This window comes from Entelurus aequoreus, linkage group LG08 (assembly GCF_033978785.1).
Source record: "Entelurus aequoreus isolate RoL-2023_Sb linkage group LG08, RoL_Eaeq_v1.1, whole genome shotgun sequence".
Taxonomy (NCBI): Eukaryota; Metazoa; Chordata; class Actinopteri; order Syngnathiformes; family Syngnathidae; genus Entelurus; species Entelurus aequoreus.
The window spans coordinates 17,820,772-17,838,099 of NC_084738.1; the positions used below are offsets into that span (position 1 = coordinate 17,820,772).

Here is a 17,328-nt window from a genome sequence, read left to right on the forward strand (position 1 = left end):
TAGGTACAGACAAAAAAGGCGAACAAGGCGAAGGCAGGAAACAAAAGCTAACACTTAGCATAAACTATGGACAGGGCAAAAAATCAGTAACTGTGGCATGAACAAACAAAACTTACTTGGCAAGGCATGACGCAAACTATCGCATGACACAAGCAATGACGCCAGGACAACTAATTGGCGAAGACAGGCTTAAATAATAGTCTCCTGATTAGAAACAGGTGTGTCCCGAACGCAAGCGGTAGGTGAAAATCATAAGTCGCCATGGAAACTAAAACAAACAAGGGTGCACGAAAACAGGAACTATGGAGTCTTACAACTAACAGAAAATAAAAACATGATCCAGACCACAGATCATGACACACAGATGTTGCCAGAAGTCAGACATGTGCTGCTATGGGAACAGAAATCAATGCACGGAAGAAATCATTCCCGGAAATGATTAAAATGACCAAAATACGGTAAATATTGAACATATTACATATTGTTAATAACGTGTCTGTTACTACATGTATTGCGTATATAGAACGTTTCTGTGTGGTTATGAAGTTGTTTTAGAGGGCTTTGTAGGCAGAATAGAGCAAATCCCATTTGCTCCAATATTATCTTACTTTCGCTAGCATACAAGTTAGAATGTATTAAAAAAAAGAAAAAAATGTGTGCTTGTCTCACATAACGATTGTAAATGAGACAAAATTCCATTAAGAGTGCAGTTCCCCTTTAGGTTGAGTTTGTTCTTATAACATACAGACAGGTTGAGAGAGAGAGAGAGAGATCTAAATGACAGTAGAAGTTACATTTAAATATTTAGCAAGTTGAAGCCTCTTTTTTGTACTGTACCTGAAAATGTATTATATTATGTTTGGGTTTTTTACAAGAAAGCCACAATACATGTCAACATTCTAATTGCTCACTTTGTTTAAAACTATTTTACTTAAAATAGGCTACTTAAGTGCATTTCATATCAGGTGCTTAATGACTTTTACTGAAGTACTTTTTCAAAAAATTACTTCAACTTCTACCAAAGTCATTTTCGAATCGTGTACTTGTACTCAAGTATTGCTTGTAAGACTGGTTTTAGGGAAGCAATCTTGGGGAAGTCAACGAAAGACCTTCTTAGACAATTACAAAGACTGGAACATCTGGAGCCTCGCACTTGACTGCAATCATTGGGACAAAATGGTTTGCTAAACATTGACTCAATGATGGCACACAAAGACAGCAATTGTGTCATTCCTGTACACCTTAACACACAAAAACATCTTATACGTGTGCTGCAAAGACTGTCAACAGGCAACAGGTATAAGATAGTCTACTTATGTGTTTGCTTTTTGAAAAAAACGCTTGGATTGTTTTTTTTTGGTTTCTTCAGTTTATTTCTAATTGAATTGAAATTACTCGCTCTTTAATAGTAGACAATGGTCTAATAACCACTACAGGCACTACAGGAGCAGCTGCCAGGTCGTCACTAAGACCGTTTAAAAATTTGACATTCATATTCAACATGAACGCACCATCAGCTGAGCATACAAACGCAGGACGACCATGTAAATTTGTCTAAATAACTGAAATATGATCCTCTGTTTCACAGGCGATATTTGTCACATTATGTAAAAAAAAAGTGTGGGGAACAGATCTGTATCACTATAATCCTGATAGGGAAATCTCCCCGAACTCAGTGCCATCTATGCCCATGAAATTACTGCAATTTTTGATATCCAGCAGTAGAAACAAAAGCCAAATAAGGGTGTACTCCTACAAGCCATATCATGTGGGCTCAGTTGAACCGTAACACTTGTTGGAAATGTGGCTTAAATGGCATGTCAACATTGTCATACCAGTTGAAATTTATATTATTTTCTTGTGAATTTGCAGTAAATGCAGAGTATTAAGTCAGTGCAGTGATAATTGAGATACTTACGTTCAGCACTTGAGATGCTGGTCCCTGGTCCTGTCGTAGGAATAATACTAGTAACAGGAGGAGAAGGACCAGAGCATGTGAAGTTGGTGTCAGCATCCAGCCCACTGGAGTTGAACTGGACAAAGCCTGGCTTATCAGAACTGATGTGTGAGTTGATCCAGGACTGGTAGCTGGACACTCTGGCATAAACTCCCGGCAGATTAGGTCTAGCACAGCCAACACCAAAACTGACAATTCCTGATTGGATCCAGATTGAATCCTGCTGGCTCATCATTGGACCTCCTGAGTCGCCCTAATGATGTGAATACAAATTGTGTGTCAAATCATATTTGAATTATTATTATTGTTATTATTTGTATTATTATTTTAGGCCAAAGAGGTAAAATAAAATAAGTTATCTACCTGACAAGCATCTTTCCCTCCTTCAAGTAAACCAGCACAGATCATGTTGTCTGTAATAGAACCTTCACCATTCAGGCAGGTACACTGTCTGTTTCCCACAACTGGAACCTCCACTTCTTGTAGCGTTTGAGGGAAGGGGAGTAACACTAAACGGTAGAGGGAAAGTCTATTAGGTGTAGTCAAAGGAAACGTTATATTCTATCACTAGTTAACTACTTTACCTCCTTCCTGGACAGTTCCCCAACCAGTGACCCAGCTATCAGTACCATTGATGAAGTTACTGCTACTGGCTGCCAGACACACAGGTCTGATGTATTCTGTGAAAGTGACCGGTGAGGAAAGTCTAAGCAGAGCGATGTCGTTGTCAAAGCTAAAAGTGTCAAAGTTTGGATGCAAAATGATTGTGTCAACAGTTCTGGACACTTCATTTGTGTTGTTGCCCTGCAGGTTCTGACGACCAAGAGAAACGGACCATCCAAAGGTATTTGTGCTACAGAGACAACACCATTGTTTAGATGGTTCAAGTAGTTTCAAAATACAAATGATATCATGTTCAGGTGACCCACCTGAAGAAGCAGTGGGCAGCTGACATCACCCACTCTTTGTTTATAAGAGAACCACCACAAACATGGCTGCCAAAATCCTGCAAACTGGCCTGCCAAGGCCAACTTCCTTCTTGAGCGTCTTCACCTCCAACTATCCTTGTGTTCAGTGGAGAGGTGCCACACACTGCAAACAGGTCTCATCAAAATCCAAGTTGATGTTCACTGCTCCCCAAGGGGATAGGACAAATGCAGAGGACAAATTTCGCCACATCTAGTGTGTGTGTGACAATCATTGGTACTTTAACTTTAACATACTGTATTCAAAATTAGTCAGGCTCACGGATGGTATTTTGCAACTGGGCAGAACAGCTGTCAGCAATGATTGAATGATGAGGTTTTTTTCCCAACTCCAGCCGTTAATCAATTTTTAAAAACAATTTTTTAAGTCAGACGCAGTTTTGGAAAGTACACATACTTTGTTACTGTGCTTAATGTACAAATACTAACTGTATAATTGTTAAACATATACAATTATTTTGACTACTTTCGCTTAAAATGTTTTGAAAAAAATTGACTCATGCAATTACAATGTCATTGTACTACTACTGTGTCCTTAAAATGCTGCTTTCTGCTGTAAATTATTTAATCTGTAAATATAGATTTAACTTTGTTTTTTAAAAGTAAATTATTAGTTTTGAAATGCATACAGATATACATGATTAAATTGGCCTTTGTGTGTGAATGTAAGTGTGTATTGGTTGTCTATCTGTATTGGCTTTGCAATCAGCTGGCGACTTGTCCTGGGTGTGCCCTGCCTTCTGCCCGAGTGCAGCTGGGATAGCCTCAAGCCTCACGGCGGGCCCGAAAGGGACAAGCGGTAGAAAATGGATGGAAGGATCAATGGAAATCAATTATATTCTGTCAATATTTGGATGTTTTTAGAGAGCTTTATAGAGCATAATACTATTTGGTCCATTGTTATCTGACTTTGACTTGCATTTATTTACGGGTTAGAATGCATAACAAAAGAAAATCATATGAGTGCTTGTCTTACATATTGATAGTGAATGATGGACAAAAATCCAAAAAAAGTGCAGTTCCCCTTAAGGTTTCTGTTAAAAACAAGTTGAGTTTGTTCTTACAACATACAGGAAAGTTGAGATATAAATGACAGTAAAAGTGTAATATCAATGTTTAACAAGTTAAAGCCTTATCTATTTTACTGTACCTGAATATGTTTTTTTTTTTTTTTTTTAAATAAGAAAGCCACATAACACGTAAACATTATAATTTCTCACTTTGTTTAAATAAATGTACTTCTAATATGTAAGTGCAATTTGTATCAGGTAGTTATTGACTTTTACTGAAACAACTTTTCTAAATATGACTTCAACTTCTGACAAAGTCATTCTCTGGCCAGATACTTGTACTTTTACTCAAGTATCGCTTTCAAGTATTTTACACAAGACTGGTTACAGTGAAGCAATCAATGAGAAGTCAAAGAAAGACATTACTGGACAATTATGAAGAATTCAAAGGCTTGAACATCTGGAGCCTTGACGTGACTGCAATCATCGAGCCAAAACGGTTTATCAAGCATCGCCTCAATGATGGCACGAAGAGAGAGAAAATTGCAACATTCCTGTACACCTTAACACACTATTAGCGTACGACAATTAAACAAATCTTCTACATGAGCTGCAATGACTGCCAACAGCCAACAGGTGTAAATTAGCCGACTTACATGTTTGTTTTTGGAAAAAAAACGCTCGGATTGTTTTATTTTCTTCATGTTATTTCCTTATTGAATTGAAATCACTCGCTCTGTCATAGTAGACAATTGTCTAATGATCAGTGAGCAGTGGAAACAAAAGCCAAATAAGGGTGTACTCCTCCAAGCTATATCATGGGGCTTAGTTAAACTGCAACACTTGATGGAAATGTGGTTTAAATACTATATAAATATTGTCATGCCAGTTGAAATTCATATTATTTCTTGTGAATTTGCAGTAAATACAGAGTATTAAGTCAGTGCAGTGATAATTGAGATACTTACGTTCAGCACTTGAGATGCTGGGCTCTGGTCCTGTCGTAGGAATAATACTAGTAACAGGAGGAGACGGACCAGAGCATGTGAAGTTGGTGTCAGCATCCAGCCCACTGGAGTTGAACTGGACAAAGCCTGGCTTATCAGAACTGATGTGTGAGTTGATCCAGGACTGGTAGCTGGACACTCTGGCATAAACTCCCGGCAGATTAGGTCTAGCACAGCCAACACCAAAACTGACAATTCCTGATTGGATCCAGATTGAATCCTGCTGGCTCAACATTGGACCTCCTGAATCACCCTAATGATGTGAATACAAATTGTGTGTCAAATCATATTAGAATTATTATTATTTTAGGCCAAAGAGGTAAATTAAATTAAGTTATCTACCTGACAAGCATCTTTCCCTCCTTCAAGTAAACCAGCACAGATCATGTTGTCTGTAATAGAACCTTCACCATTCAGGCAGGTACACTGTCTGTTTCCCACAACTGGAACCTCCACTTCTTGTAGCGTTTGAGGGAAGGGGAGTGACACTAAACGGTAGAGGGAAAGTCTATTAGGTGTAGTCAAAGGAAACGTTATATTCTATCACTAGTTAACTACTTTACCTCCTTCCTGGACAGTTCCCCAACCAGTGACCCAGCTATCAGTACCATTGATGAAGTTACTGCTACTGGCTGCCAGACACACAGGTCTGATGTATTCTGTGAAAGTGACCGGTGAGGAAAGTCTAAGCAGAGCGATGTCGTTGTCAAAGCTAAAAGTGTCAAAGTTTGGATGCAAAATGATTGTGTCAACAGTTCTGGACACTTCATTTGTGTTGTTGCCCTGCAGGTTCTGACGACCAAGAGAAACGGACCATCCAAAGGTATTTGTGCTACAGAGACAACACCAATGTTTAGATGGTTTAAGTAGTTTCAAAATACAAATGATATCATGTTCAGGTGACCCACCTGAAGAAGCAGTGGGCAGCTGACATCACCCACTCTTTGTTTATAAGAGAACCACCACAAACATGGCTGCCAAGATCCTGCAAACTGGCCTGCCAAGGCCAACTTCCTTCTTGTGCGTCTTCACCTCCAACTATCCTCGTGTTCAGTGGAGAGGTGCCACACACTGCAAACAGGTCTCATTAGAATCCAAGTTGATGAACACGTACTGTATTCAAAATTAGTCAGGGGCACGGATGGTATTTTGCAACAGGGCAGAACAAATGTTAGCAATGATTGAATGATGAGGTTTTTTCCAACTCCATGGCTTAATCAATTATTTTTTTAAAGTCAGTAGCAGTACACATACTTTGTTACTGTACTTAATGTACAATTACTTAATGTATAATGTTTAACATTTACACTTATTTTGAATACTTTCGCTTTTACTCTTCAAAATGTTTGAAAAAAAAATCACTACCTTTACTGAAATCCATTTTCATGAATTATCTTCGTAACTCTTTACTCTAAAACAAAAGTTGATTTTGAGACGTAATGCCATCATTTTGTCATATTAAATGCAAACAAGTAAAGTAAATCGATGCAATGTTCTACTCAGAGCGGCGCACCCAGAAACCGCTAGCAAGTTTGCTGCTAAACTGTAACATGTCGCAGTGTTGCTCAAAGAATAACTCAGAAAGTCTTGGTGGTTGGAGCTACACTTTTTCCAGTTGTAAGAGTCACAGGTATGTAAAACTATTTAATTGTGTTAATTACCTGTTGTTGTTGCACATATTTAATGATTGAAGAAGGTGCTGACTTGCAAAACTATGCAATTACAAAGTCATTGTACTACTACTGTGTCCTTAAATTGCTGCTTTCTGCTGTAAATTCTTTATTCTGTAAATATAGATTTAACTTTCTTTTTTAAAAGTAAATTATTAGTTTTTAAATGCATACAGATATACATGATTAAATTGGCCTTTGTGTGTGAATGTAAGTGTGAATGGTTGTCTATCTGTATTGGCTTTGCAATGAGCTGGCGACTTGTCCTGGGTGTGCCCTGCCTTCTGCCCGAGTGCAGCTGGGATAGCCTCAAGCCTCCCGGCAGGCCCGAAAGGGACACACGGTAGAAAATGTATGGAAGGATCAATGGAAATCAATTATATTCTGTCAATATTTGGATGTTTTTAGAGAGCTTTATAGGCATAATAATATTTGGTCCATTGTTATCTGACTTTGGCTTGCATTTATTTACGGGTTAGAATGCATTACAAAAGAAAAACATATGAGTGCTTGTCTTACATGTTGATAGTGAATGATAGACAAAAATCCAAAAAAAGTGCGGTTACCCTTAAGGTTTCTGTTAAAAACAAGTTGAGTTTGTTCTTATAATATACAGAAAAGTTGAGATATAAATGACAGTAGAAGTTTAATATCAATGTTTAACAAGTTAAAGCCTCTTCTATTTTACTGTACCTGAATAAGTTTGTTTTTTTTATAAATAAGAAAGCCACATAACACGTAAACATTATAATTACTCACTTTGTTTAAATAAATGTACTTCTAATATCATCTTGCATTTCGTATCAGGTACTTATTGACTTTTACTGAAACAATTTTTCTAAATATGACTTCAACTTCTGACAAAGTCATTCTCTGGTCAGATACTTGTAATTTTACTCAAGTATCACTTTCAAGTATTTTATACAAGACTGGTTACAGGGAAGCGATCAATGAGAAGTCAAAGAAAGACCTTCCTAACATTTATGAAGAAACGACAATTACAAAATCTTCTACGTGAGGTGCAATGACTGCCAACAGCCAACAGGTGTAAATTAGCCGACTTACATGTTTGTTTTTGGAAAAAAAAACGCTCGGATTGTTTTATTTTCTTCATGTTATTTCCTTATTGAATTGAAATCACTCGCTCTGTCATAGTAGACGATTGTCTAATGATCAGTGAGCAGTGGAAACAAAAGCCAAATAAGGGTGTACTCCTCCAAGCTATATCATGGGGCTTAGTTAAACTGCAACACTTGATGGAAATGTGGTTTAAATACTATATAAATATTGTCATGCCAGTTGAAATTCATATTATTTCATGTGAATTTGCAGTAAATACAGAGTATTAAGTCAGTGCAGTGATAATTGAGATACTTACGTTCAGCACTTGAGATGCTGGGCTCTGGTCCTGTCGTAGGAATAATACTAGTAACAGGAGGAGACGGATCAGAGCATGTGAAGTTGGTGTCAGCATCCAGCCCACTGGAGTTGAACTGGACAAAGCCTGGCTTATCAGAACTGATGTGTGTGTTGATCCAGGACTGGTAGCTGGACACTCTGGCATAAACTCCCGGCAGATTAGGTCGAGCACAGCCAACACCAAAACTGACAATTCCTGATTGGATCCAGATTGAATCCTGCTGGCTCATCATTGGACCTCCTGAGTCGCCCTAACGGTGTGTATACGAATTGTGTGTCAAATCATAATTGAACTATATATAACCAAATGAGAAGAAGTAATTTACCTGACAAGCATCTTTCCCTCCTTCAAGTAAACCAGCACAGATCATGTTGTCTGTAATAGAACCTTCACCATTCAGGCAGGTACACTGTCTGTTTCCCACAACTGGAACCTCCACTTCTTGTAGCGTTTGAGGGAAGGGGAGTGACACTAAACGGTAGAGGGAAAGTCTATTAGGTGTAGCCAAAGGAAACATCATATTCCATCACTAGTTAACTACTTTACCTCCTTCCTGGACTGTTCCCCAACCAGTGACCCAGCTATCAGTACCATTGATGAAGTTACTGCTACTGGCTGCCAGACACACAGGTCTGATGTAGGCTGTGAAAGTGACCGGTGAGGAAAGTCTAAGCAGAGCGATGTCGTTGTCAAAGCTAAAAGTGTCAAAGTTTGGATGCAAAATGATTGTGTCAACAGTTCTGGACACTTCATTTGTGTTGTTGCCCTGCAGGTTCTGACGACCAAGAGAAACGGACCATCCAAATGTATTTGTGCTATAGGGACAACGCCAATGTTTAGATGGTTCAGGTAGTTTCAAAATACATATGCTATCATGTTCAGGTGACCCACCTGAAGAAGCAGTGGGCAGCTGACATCACCCACTCTTTGTTTATAAGAGAACCACCACAAACATGGCTGCCAAGATCCTGCAAACTGGCCTGCCAAGGCCAACTTCCTTCTTGAGCGTCTTCACCTCCAACTATCCTCGTGTTCAGTGGAGAGGTGCCACACACTGCAAACAGGTCTCATTAAAATCCAAGTTGATGTTCACATACTGTATTCAAAATTAGTCAGGGGCACGGATGGTATTTTGCAACTGGGCAGAACAGCTGTCAGCAATGATTGAATGATGAGGTTTTTTCCAACTCCAGGGCTTAATCAATTTTTATTTTTTTTTGAGTCAGTAGCAGTTTTGGAAAGTACACATACTTTGTTATTGTACTTAATGTAAAATTACTTAATGTATAATTTTAAACATTTACACTTATTTTGAATACTTTCGCTTTTACTCTTCAAAATGTTTAAAAAAAAAATACTACCTTTACGAAATACATTTTCATGAATTATCTTCGTAACTCTTTACTCTAAAACAAATGTTGATTTTGAGACGTAATGCCATCATTTTGTCATATTAAATGCAAACAAGTAAAGTAAATCGATGCAATGTTCAACTCAGAGCGGCGCACCCAGAAACCGCTAGCAAGTCTGCTGCTAAACTGTAACATGTCGCAGTGTTGCTCAAAGAATAACTCAGAAAGTCTTGGTGGTTGGAGCTACACTTTTTCCAGTTGTAAGAGTCACAGGTTTGTAAAACTATTTAATCATGTTAGTTACCTGTTGTTGTTGCACATATTTAATGATTGAAGAAGGTGCTGAATTGCAAAGCTATGCAATTACAATGTCATTGTACTACTACTGTGTCCTTAAAATGCTGCTTTCTGCTGTAAATTCTTTATTCTGTATATATAGATTAAACTTTCTTTTTTAAAAGTTAATCATTAGTTTTGAAATGCACACAGATAAATTGGAAGTTATGTGTGAATGTAAGTGTGAATGGTTGTCCATCTGTATTGGCTTTGCAATGAGCTGGCGACTTGTCCTGGGTGTGCCCTGCCTTCTGCCCGAGTGCAGCTTGGATAGCCTCAAGCATCCCGGCAGGCCCGAAATGGACAAGCGGTAGAAAATGGATGAAGGGATTGATGGAAATTAATTATATTCTGTCAGTATTTGGATGTTTTTAGAGAGCTTTATAGAGCATAATACTATTTGGTCCATTGTTATCTGACTTTCGCTTGCATTTATTTATGGGTTAAAATGCATAAAAAAAGAAAAACAGATGAGTGCTTATCTTACATGTTGATAGTGAATGATAGACAAAAATTTTAAAAAAGTGCAGTTCCCCTTAAGGTTTCTGTTAAAAACAAGTTGAGTTTGTTCTTATAACATACAGAAAGGTTGAGATATAAATGACAGTAAAAGTTTAATATCAATGTTTAACAAGTTAAAGTCTCTATTTTACTGTACCTGAATATGTTTTTTTTTTTTAAATAAGAAAGCCACATAACACATAAACATTATAATTTATCGCTTTGTTTAAATAAATTTAGTTCTAATATTTAAGTACATTTTGTATCAGGTACTTATTGACTTTTACTGAAACAACTTTTCTAATTATCACTTCAACTTCTGCCAAAGTCATTCTCTGGTCAGATACTTGTACTTTTACTCAAGTATCGCTTTCAAGTATTTTACACAAGACTGGTTACAGTGAAGCAATCAATGAGAAGTCAAAGAAAGACATTACTGGACAATTATGAAGAATTCAAAGGCTTGAACATCTGGAGCCTTGACGTGACAGCAATCATCGAGCCAAAACGGTTTATCAAGCATCGCCTCAATGATGGCACGAAGAGAGAGAAAATTGCAACATTCCTGTACACCTTAACACACTATTAGCATAGGACAATTAAACAAATCTTCTACATGAGCTGCAATGACTGCCAACAGCCAACAGGTGTAAATTAGCCGACTTACATGTTTGTTTTTGGAAAAAAAACGCTCGGATTGTTTTATTTTCTTCATGTTATTTCCTTATTGAATTGAAATCACTCGCTCTGTCATAGTAGACGATTGTCTAATGATCAGTGAGCAGTGGAAACAAAAGCCAAATGAGGTTGTACTCATCCAAACCTATCATGGGAGCTTAGTTGAACCGTAACACTTGATGGAAATGTGGTTTAAATACTATATAAATATTGTCATGCCAGTTGAAATTCATATTATTTCTTGTGAATTTGCAGTAAATACAGAGTATTAAGTCAGTGCAGTGATAATTGAGATACTTACGTTCAGCACTTGAGATGCTGGGCTCTGGTCCTGTCGTAGGAATAATACTAGTAACAGGAGGAGAAGGACCAGAGCATGTGAAGTTGGTGTCAGCATCCAGCCCACTGGAGTTGAACTGGACAAAGCCTGGCTTATCAGAACTGATGTGTGAGTTGATCCAGGACTGGTAGCTGGACACTCTGGCATAAACTCCCGGCAGATTAGGTCGAGCACAGCCAACACCAAAACTGACAATTCCTGATTGGATCCAGACTGAATCCTGCTGGCTCATCATTGGACCACCTGAGTCGCCCTAATTAGGTGAATACAAATTGTGTGTCAAATACTATTTGAATTATTATTATTATTGTTATTATTATTTTAGGCCAAGGAGATAAATTAAAATAAGTTATCTACCTGACAAGCATCTTTCCCTCCTTCAAGTAAACCAGCACAGATCATGTTGTCTGTAATAGAACCTTCACCATTCAGGCAGGTACACTGTCTGTTTCCCACAACTGGAACCTCCACTTCTTGTAGCGTTTGAGGGAAGGGGAGTGACACTAAACGGTAGAGGGAAAGTCTATTAGGTGTAGCCAAAGGAAACATCATATTCCATCACTAGTTAACTACTTTACCTCCTTCCTGGACTGTTCCCCAACCAGTGACCCAGCTATCAGTACCATTGATGAAGTTACTGCTACTGGCTGCCAGACACACAGGTCTGATGTATTCTGTGAAAGTGACCGGTGAGGAAAGTCTAAGCAGAGCGATGTCGTTGTCAAAGCTAAAAGTGTCAAAGTTTGGATGCAAAATGATTGTGTCAACAGTTCTGGACACTTCATTTGTGTTGTTGCCCTGCAGGTTCTGACGACCAAGAGAAACGGACCATCCAAAGGTATTTGTGCTACAGAGACAACACCAATGTTTAGATGGTTCAAGTAGTTTCAAAATACATATTATATCATGTTCAGGTGACTCACCTGAAGAAGCAGTGGGCAGCTGACATCACCCACTCTTTGTTTATAAGAGAACCACCACAAACATGGCTGCCAAGATCCTGCAAACTGGCCTGCCAAGGCCAACTTCCTTCTTGAGCGTCTTCACCTCCAACTATCCTTGTGTTCAGTGGAGAGGTGCCACACACTGCAAACAGGTCTCATCAAAATCCAAGTTGATGTTCACTGCTCCCCAAGGGGATGGGACAAATGCAGAGGACAAATTTCGCCACATCTAGTGTGTGTGTGACAATCATTGGTACTTTAACTTTAACATACTGTATTCAAAATTAGTCAGGCTCACGGATGGTATTTTGCAACTGGGCAGAACAGCTGTCAGCAATGATTGAATGATGAGGTTTTTTTCCCAACTCCAGCCGTTAATCAATTTTTAAAAACAATTTTTTAAGTCAGACGCAGTTTTGGAAAGTACACATACTTTGTTACTGTGCTTAATGTACAAATACTAACTGTATAATTGTTAAACATTTACACTTATTTTGACTACTTTCGCTTAAAATGTTTTGAAAAAAATTGACTCATGCAATTACAATGTCATTGTACTACTACTGTGTCCTTAAAATGCTGCTTTCTGCTGTAAATTATTTAATCTGTAAATATAGATTTAACTTTGTTTTTTAAAAGTAAATTATTAGTTTTGAAATGCATACAGATATACATGATTAAATTGGCCTTTGTGTGTGAATGTAAGTGTGTATTGGTTGTCTATCTGTATTGGCTTTGCAATCAGCTGGCGACTTGTCCTGGGTGTGCCCCGCCTTCTGCCCGAGTGCAGCTGGGATAGCCTCAAGCCTCACGGCGGGCCCGAAAGGGACAAGCGGTAGAAAATGGATGGAAGGATCAATGGAAATCAATTATATTCTGTCAATATTTGGATGTTTTTAGAGAGCTTTATAGAGCATAATACTATTTGGTCCATTGTTATCTGACTTTGACTTGCATTTATTTACGGGTTAGAATGCATAAGAAAAGAAAATCATATGAGTGCTTGTCTTACATGTTGATAGTGAATGATAGACAAAAATCCAAAAAAAGTGCAGTTCCCCTTAAGGTTTCTGTTAAAAACAAGTTGAGTTTGTTCTTACAACATACAGGAAAGTTGAGATATAAATGACAGTAGAAGTTTAATATCAATGTTTAACAAGTTAAAGCCTCTTCTATTTTACTGTACCTGAATATGTATTTTTTTTTTTTTAAATAAGAAAGCCACATAACACGTAAACATTATAATTTCTCACTTTGTTTAAATAAATGTACTTCTAATATGTAAGTGCAATTTGTATCAGGTACTTATTGACTTTTACTGAAACAACTTTTCTAAATATGACTTCAACTTCTGACAAAGTCATTCTCTGGTCAGATACTTGTACTTTTACTCAAGTATCGCTTTCAAGTATTTTACACAAGACTGGTTACAGTGAAGCAATCAATGAGAAGTCAAAGAAAGACATTACTGGACAATTATGAAGAATTCAAAGGCTTGAACATCTGGAGCCTTGACGTGACTGCAATCATCGAGCCAAAACGGTTTATCAAGCATCGCCTCAATGATGGCACGAAGAGAGAGAAAATTGCAACATTCCTGTACACCTTAACACACTATTAGCGTACGACAATTAAACAAATCTTCTACATGAGCTGCAATGACTGCCAACAGCCAACAGGTGTAAATTAGCCGACTTACATGTTTGTTTTTGGGAAAAAAACGCTTGGATTGTTTTATTTTCTTCATGTTATTTTCTTATTGAATTGAAATCACTCGCTCTGTCATAGTAGACAATTGTCTAATGATCAGTGAGCAGTGGAAACAAAAGCCAAATAAGGGTGTACTCCTCCAAGCTATATCATGGGGCTTAGTTGAACCGTAACACTTGATGGAAATGTGGTTTAAATAGTATATAAATATTGTCATGCCAGTTGAAATTCATATTATTTCTTGTGAATTTGCAGTAAATACAGAGTATTAAGTCAGTGCAGTGATAATTGAGATACTTACGTTCAGCACTTGAGATGCTGGGCTCTGGTCCTGTCGTAGGAATAATACTAGTAACAGGAGGAGACGGACCAGAGCATGTGAAGTTGGTGTCAGCATCCAGCCCACTGGAGTTGAACTGGACAAAGCCTGGCTGATCAGAACTGATGTGTGTGTTGATCCAGGACTGGTAGCTGGACACTCTGGCATAAACTCCCGGCAGATTAGGTCGAGCACAGCCAACACCAAAACTGACAATTCCTGATTGGATCCAGATTGAATCCTGCTGGCTCATCATTGGACCTCCTGAGTCGCCCTAACGGTGTGTATACAAATTGTGTGTCAAATCATAATTGAACTATATATAACCAAATGAGAAGAAGTAATTTACCTGACAAGCATCTTTCCCTCCTTCAAGTAAACCAGCACAGATCATGTTGTCTGTAATAGAACCTTCACCATTCAGGCAGGTACACTGTCTGTTTCCCACAACTGGAACCTCCACTTCTTGTAGCGTTTGAGGGAAGGGGAGTAACACTAAACGGTAGAGGGAAAGTCTATTAGGTGTAGCCAAAGGAAACATCATATTCCATCACTAGTTAACTACTTTACCTCCTTCCTGGACTGTTCCCCAACCAGTGACCCAGCTATCAGTACCATTGATGAAGTTACTGCTACTGGCTGCCAGACACACAGGTCTGATGTAGGCTGTGAAAGTGACCGGTGAGGAAAGTCTAAGCAGAGCGATGTCGTTGTCAAAGCTAAAAGTGTCAAAGTTTGGATGCAAAATGATTGTGTCAACAGTTCTGGACACTTCATTTGTGTTGTTGCCCTGCAGGTTCTGACGACCAAGAGAAACGGACCATCCAAATGTATTTGTGCTATAGGGACAACGCCAATGTTTAGATGGTTCAAGTAGTTTCAAAATATATATAATATCATGTTCAGGTGACCCACCTGAAGAAGCAGTGGGCAGCTGACATCACCCACTCTTTGTTTATAAGAGAACCACCACAAACATGGCTGCCAAGATCCTGCAAACTGGCCTGCCAAGGCCAACTTCCTTCTTGAGCGTCTTCACCTCCAACTATCCTCGTGTTCAGTGGAGAGGTGCCACACACTGCAAACAGGTCTCATTAAAATCCAAGTTGATGTTCACATACTGTATTCAAAATTAGTCAGGGGCACGGATGGTATTTTGCAACTGGGCAGAACAGCTGTCAGCAATGATTGAATGATGAGATTTTTTTCCCAACTCCAGGCGTTAATCAATTAAAAAAAAAAAAAATTAAGTCAGAGGCAGTTTTGGAAACTACACATACTTTGTTACCGTACTTAATGTACAAATACTAACTGTATAATTGTTAAACATTTACACATATTTTAACTGCTTTCGCTTATACTCTTCAAATTTTTTGAAAAAAATTGACTACCTTTACTGAGATACATTTTCATGAATTATCTTCGTAACTCTTTACTCTAAAACAAAAGTTGATTTTGAGACGTAATGCCATCATTTTGTCATATTAAGTGCAAACAAGTTGATTTTGCACCGGGACCACAAAACCGTAAGTAACGCGATGCAATGTTCAACTCAGAGCGGCGCACCCAGAAACCGCTAGCAAGTCAGCTGCTAAACTGTAACATGTCGCAGTGTTGCTCAAAGAATAACTCAGAAAGTCTTGGTGGTTGGAGCTACACTTTTTCCAGTTGTAAGAGTCACAGGTATGTAAAACTATTTAATCGTGTTAGTTACCTGTTGTTGTTGCACATATTTAATGATTGAAGAAGGTGCTGACTTGCAAAGCTATGCAATTACAAAGTCATTGTACCACTACTGTGTCCTTAAAATGCTGCTTTCTGCTGTAAATTCTTTATTCTGTAAATATATGGTTTTGAAATGCATACAGATATACAGTACATGATTAAATTGGCCTTTGTGTGTGAATGTTAGTGTGAATGGTTGTCCGTCTGTATTGGCTTTGCAATGAGCTGGCGACTTGTCCTGGGTGTGCCCTGCCTTTTGCCCGAGGGCAGCTGGGATAGCCTCAAGCCTCACGGCGGGCCCGAAAGGGACAAGCGGTAGAAAATGGATTGAGGGATCGATGGAAATCAAATATATTCTGTCAATATTTGGATGTTTTTAGAGAGCTTTATAGAGCATAATAATATTTTGTCCATTGTTATCTGACTTTGGCTTGCATTTATTTACGGGTTAGAATGCATAAGAAAAGAAAAACATATGAGTGCTTGTCTTACATGTTGATAGTGAATGATAGACAAAAATCCCAAAAAAGTGCAGTTCCCCTTAAGGTTTCTGTTAAAAACAAATTGAGTTTGTTCTTATAACATACAGAAAGGTTGAGATTTAAATGACAGTAAAAGTTTAATATCAATGTTTAACAAGTTAAACTCTCTTCTATTTTACTGTACCTGAATTTTTTTTTTTTTTTTTAAGTAAGAAAGCCACATAACACGTAAACATTATAATTTATCACTTTGTTTAAATAAATGTACTTCTAATATTTAAGTGCATTTTGTATCAGGTACTTATTGACTTTTACTGAAACAACTTTTCTAAATATGACTTCAACTTCTGACAAAGTCATTCTCTGGTCAGATACTTGTACTTTTACTCAAGTATCACTTTCAAGTATTTTATACAATACTGGTTACAGGGAAGCGATCAATGAGAAGTCAAAGAAAGACCTCTCTGGACAATTATGAAACATTTAAAGGCTTGAACATCTGGAGACTTGACGTGACTGCAATCATCGAGCCAAAACGGTTTATCAAGCATCGCCTCAATGATGGCACGAAGAGAGAGAAAATTGCAACATTCCTGTACACCTTAACACACTATTAGCGTACGGCAATTAAACAAATCTTCTACGTGAGCTGTAATGACTGCCAACAGCCTACAGGTGTAAATTAGCCGACTTACATGTTTTTTTGTTTTTTTTTTAAAACGCTTGGATTGTTTTTTGTTTCTTCATTTTATTTCCTTATTGAATTGAAATCACTCGCGCTATCATAGTAGACAATTGTCTAATGATCAGTGAGCAGAGGAAACAAAAGCCAAATAAGGGTGTACTCCTCCAAACCATATCATTGGGGCTTAGTTGAACCGTAACACTTGA

At 38.1% G+C, this 17,328-nt stretch overlaps 1 protein-coding gene and 1 long non-coding RNA gene across 2 annotated transcripts in view; one reads left to right on the forward strand and one right to left on the reverse strand.

Moving 5' to 3' along the window:
• LOC133655535 (uncharacterized) overlaps nucleotides 1-17,328 on the reverse strand; it is a 57,129-nt gene that overhangs the window by 9,497 nt on the left and 30,304 nt on the right. Inside the window, 20 exon segments of the mRNA XM_062055779.1 lie at nucleotides 1,919-2,210; nucleotides 2,321-2,466; nucleotides 2,542-2,810; nucleotides 2,887-3,049; nucleotides 4,922-5,213; nucleotides 5,303-5,448; nucleotides 5,524-5,792; nucleotides 5,869-6,031; nucleotides 8,009-8,300; nucleotides 8,376-8,521; nucleotides 8,597-8,865; nucleotides 8,942-9,104; nucleotides 11,219-11,510; nucleotides 11,615-11,760; nucleotides 11,836-12,104; nucleotides 12,181-12,343; nucleotides 14,213-14,504; nucleotides 14,580-14,725; nucleotides 14,801-15,069; nucleotides 15,146-15,308. Of these exon segments, the coding sequence (XP_061911763.1) occupies nucleotides 1,919-2,210; nucleotides 2,321-2,466; nucleotides 2,542-2,810; nucleotides 2,887-3,049; nucleotides 4,922-5,213; nucleotides 5,303-5,448; nucleotides 5,524-5,792; nucleotides 5,869-6,031; nucleotides 8,009-8,300; nucleotides 8,376-8,521; nucleotides 8,597-8,865; nucleotides 8,942-9,104; nucleotides 11,219-11,510; nucleotides 11,615-11,760; nucleotides 11,836-12,104; nucleotides 12,181-12,343; nucleotides 14,213-14,504; nucleotides 14,580-14,725; nucleotides 14,801-15,069; nucleotides 15,146-15,308 (4,350 nt within the window).
• Nucleotides 4,182-13,890, forward strand: LOC133655543 (uncharacterized). The gene is made up of 3 exons (XR_009827007.1): nucleotides 4,182-5,783; nucleotides 5,860-12,095; nucleotides 12,172-13,890. It is a non-coding gene; the product is annotated as an uncharacterized LOC133655543 (long non-coding RNA).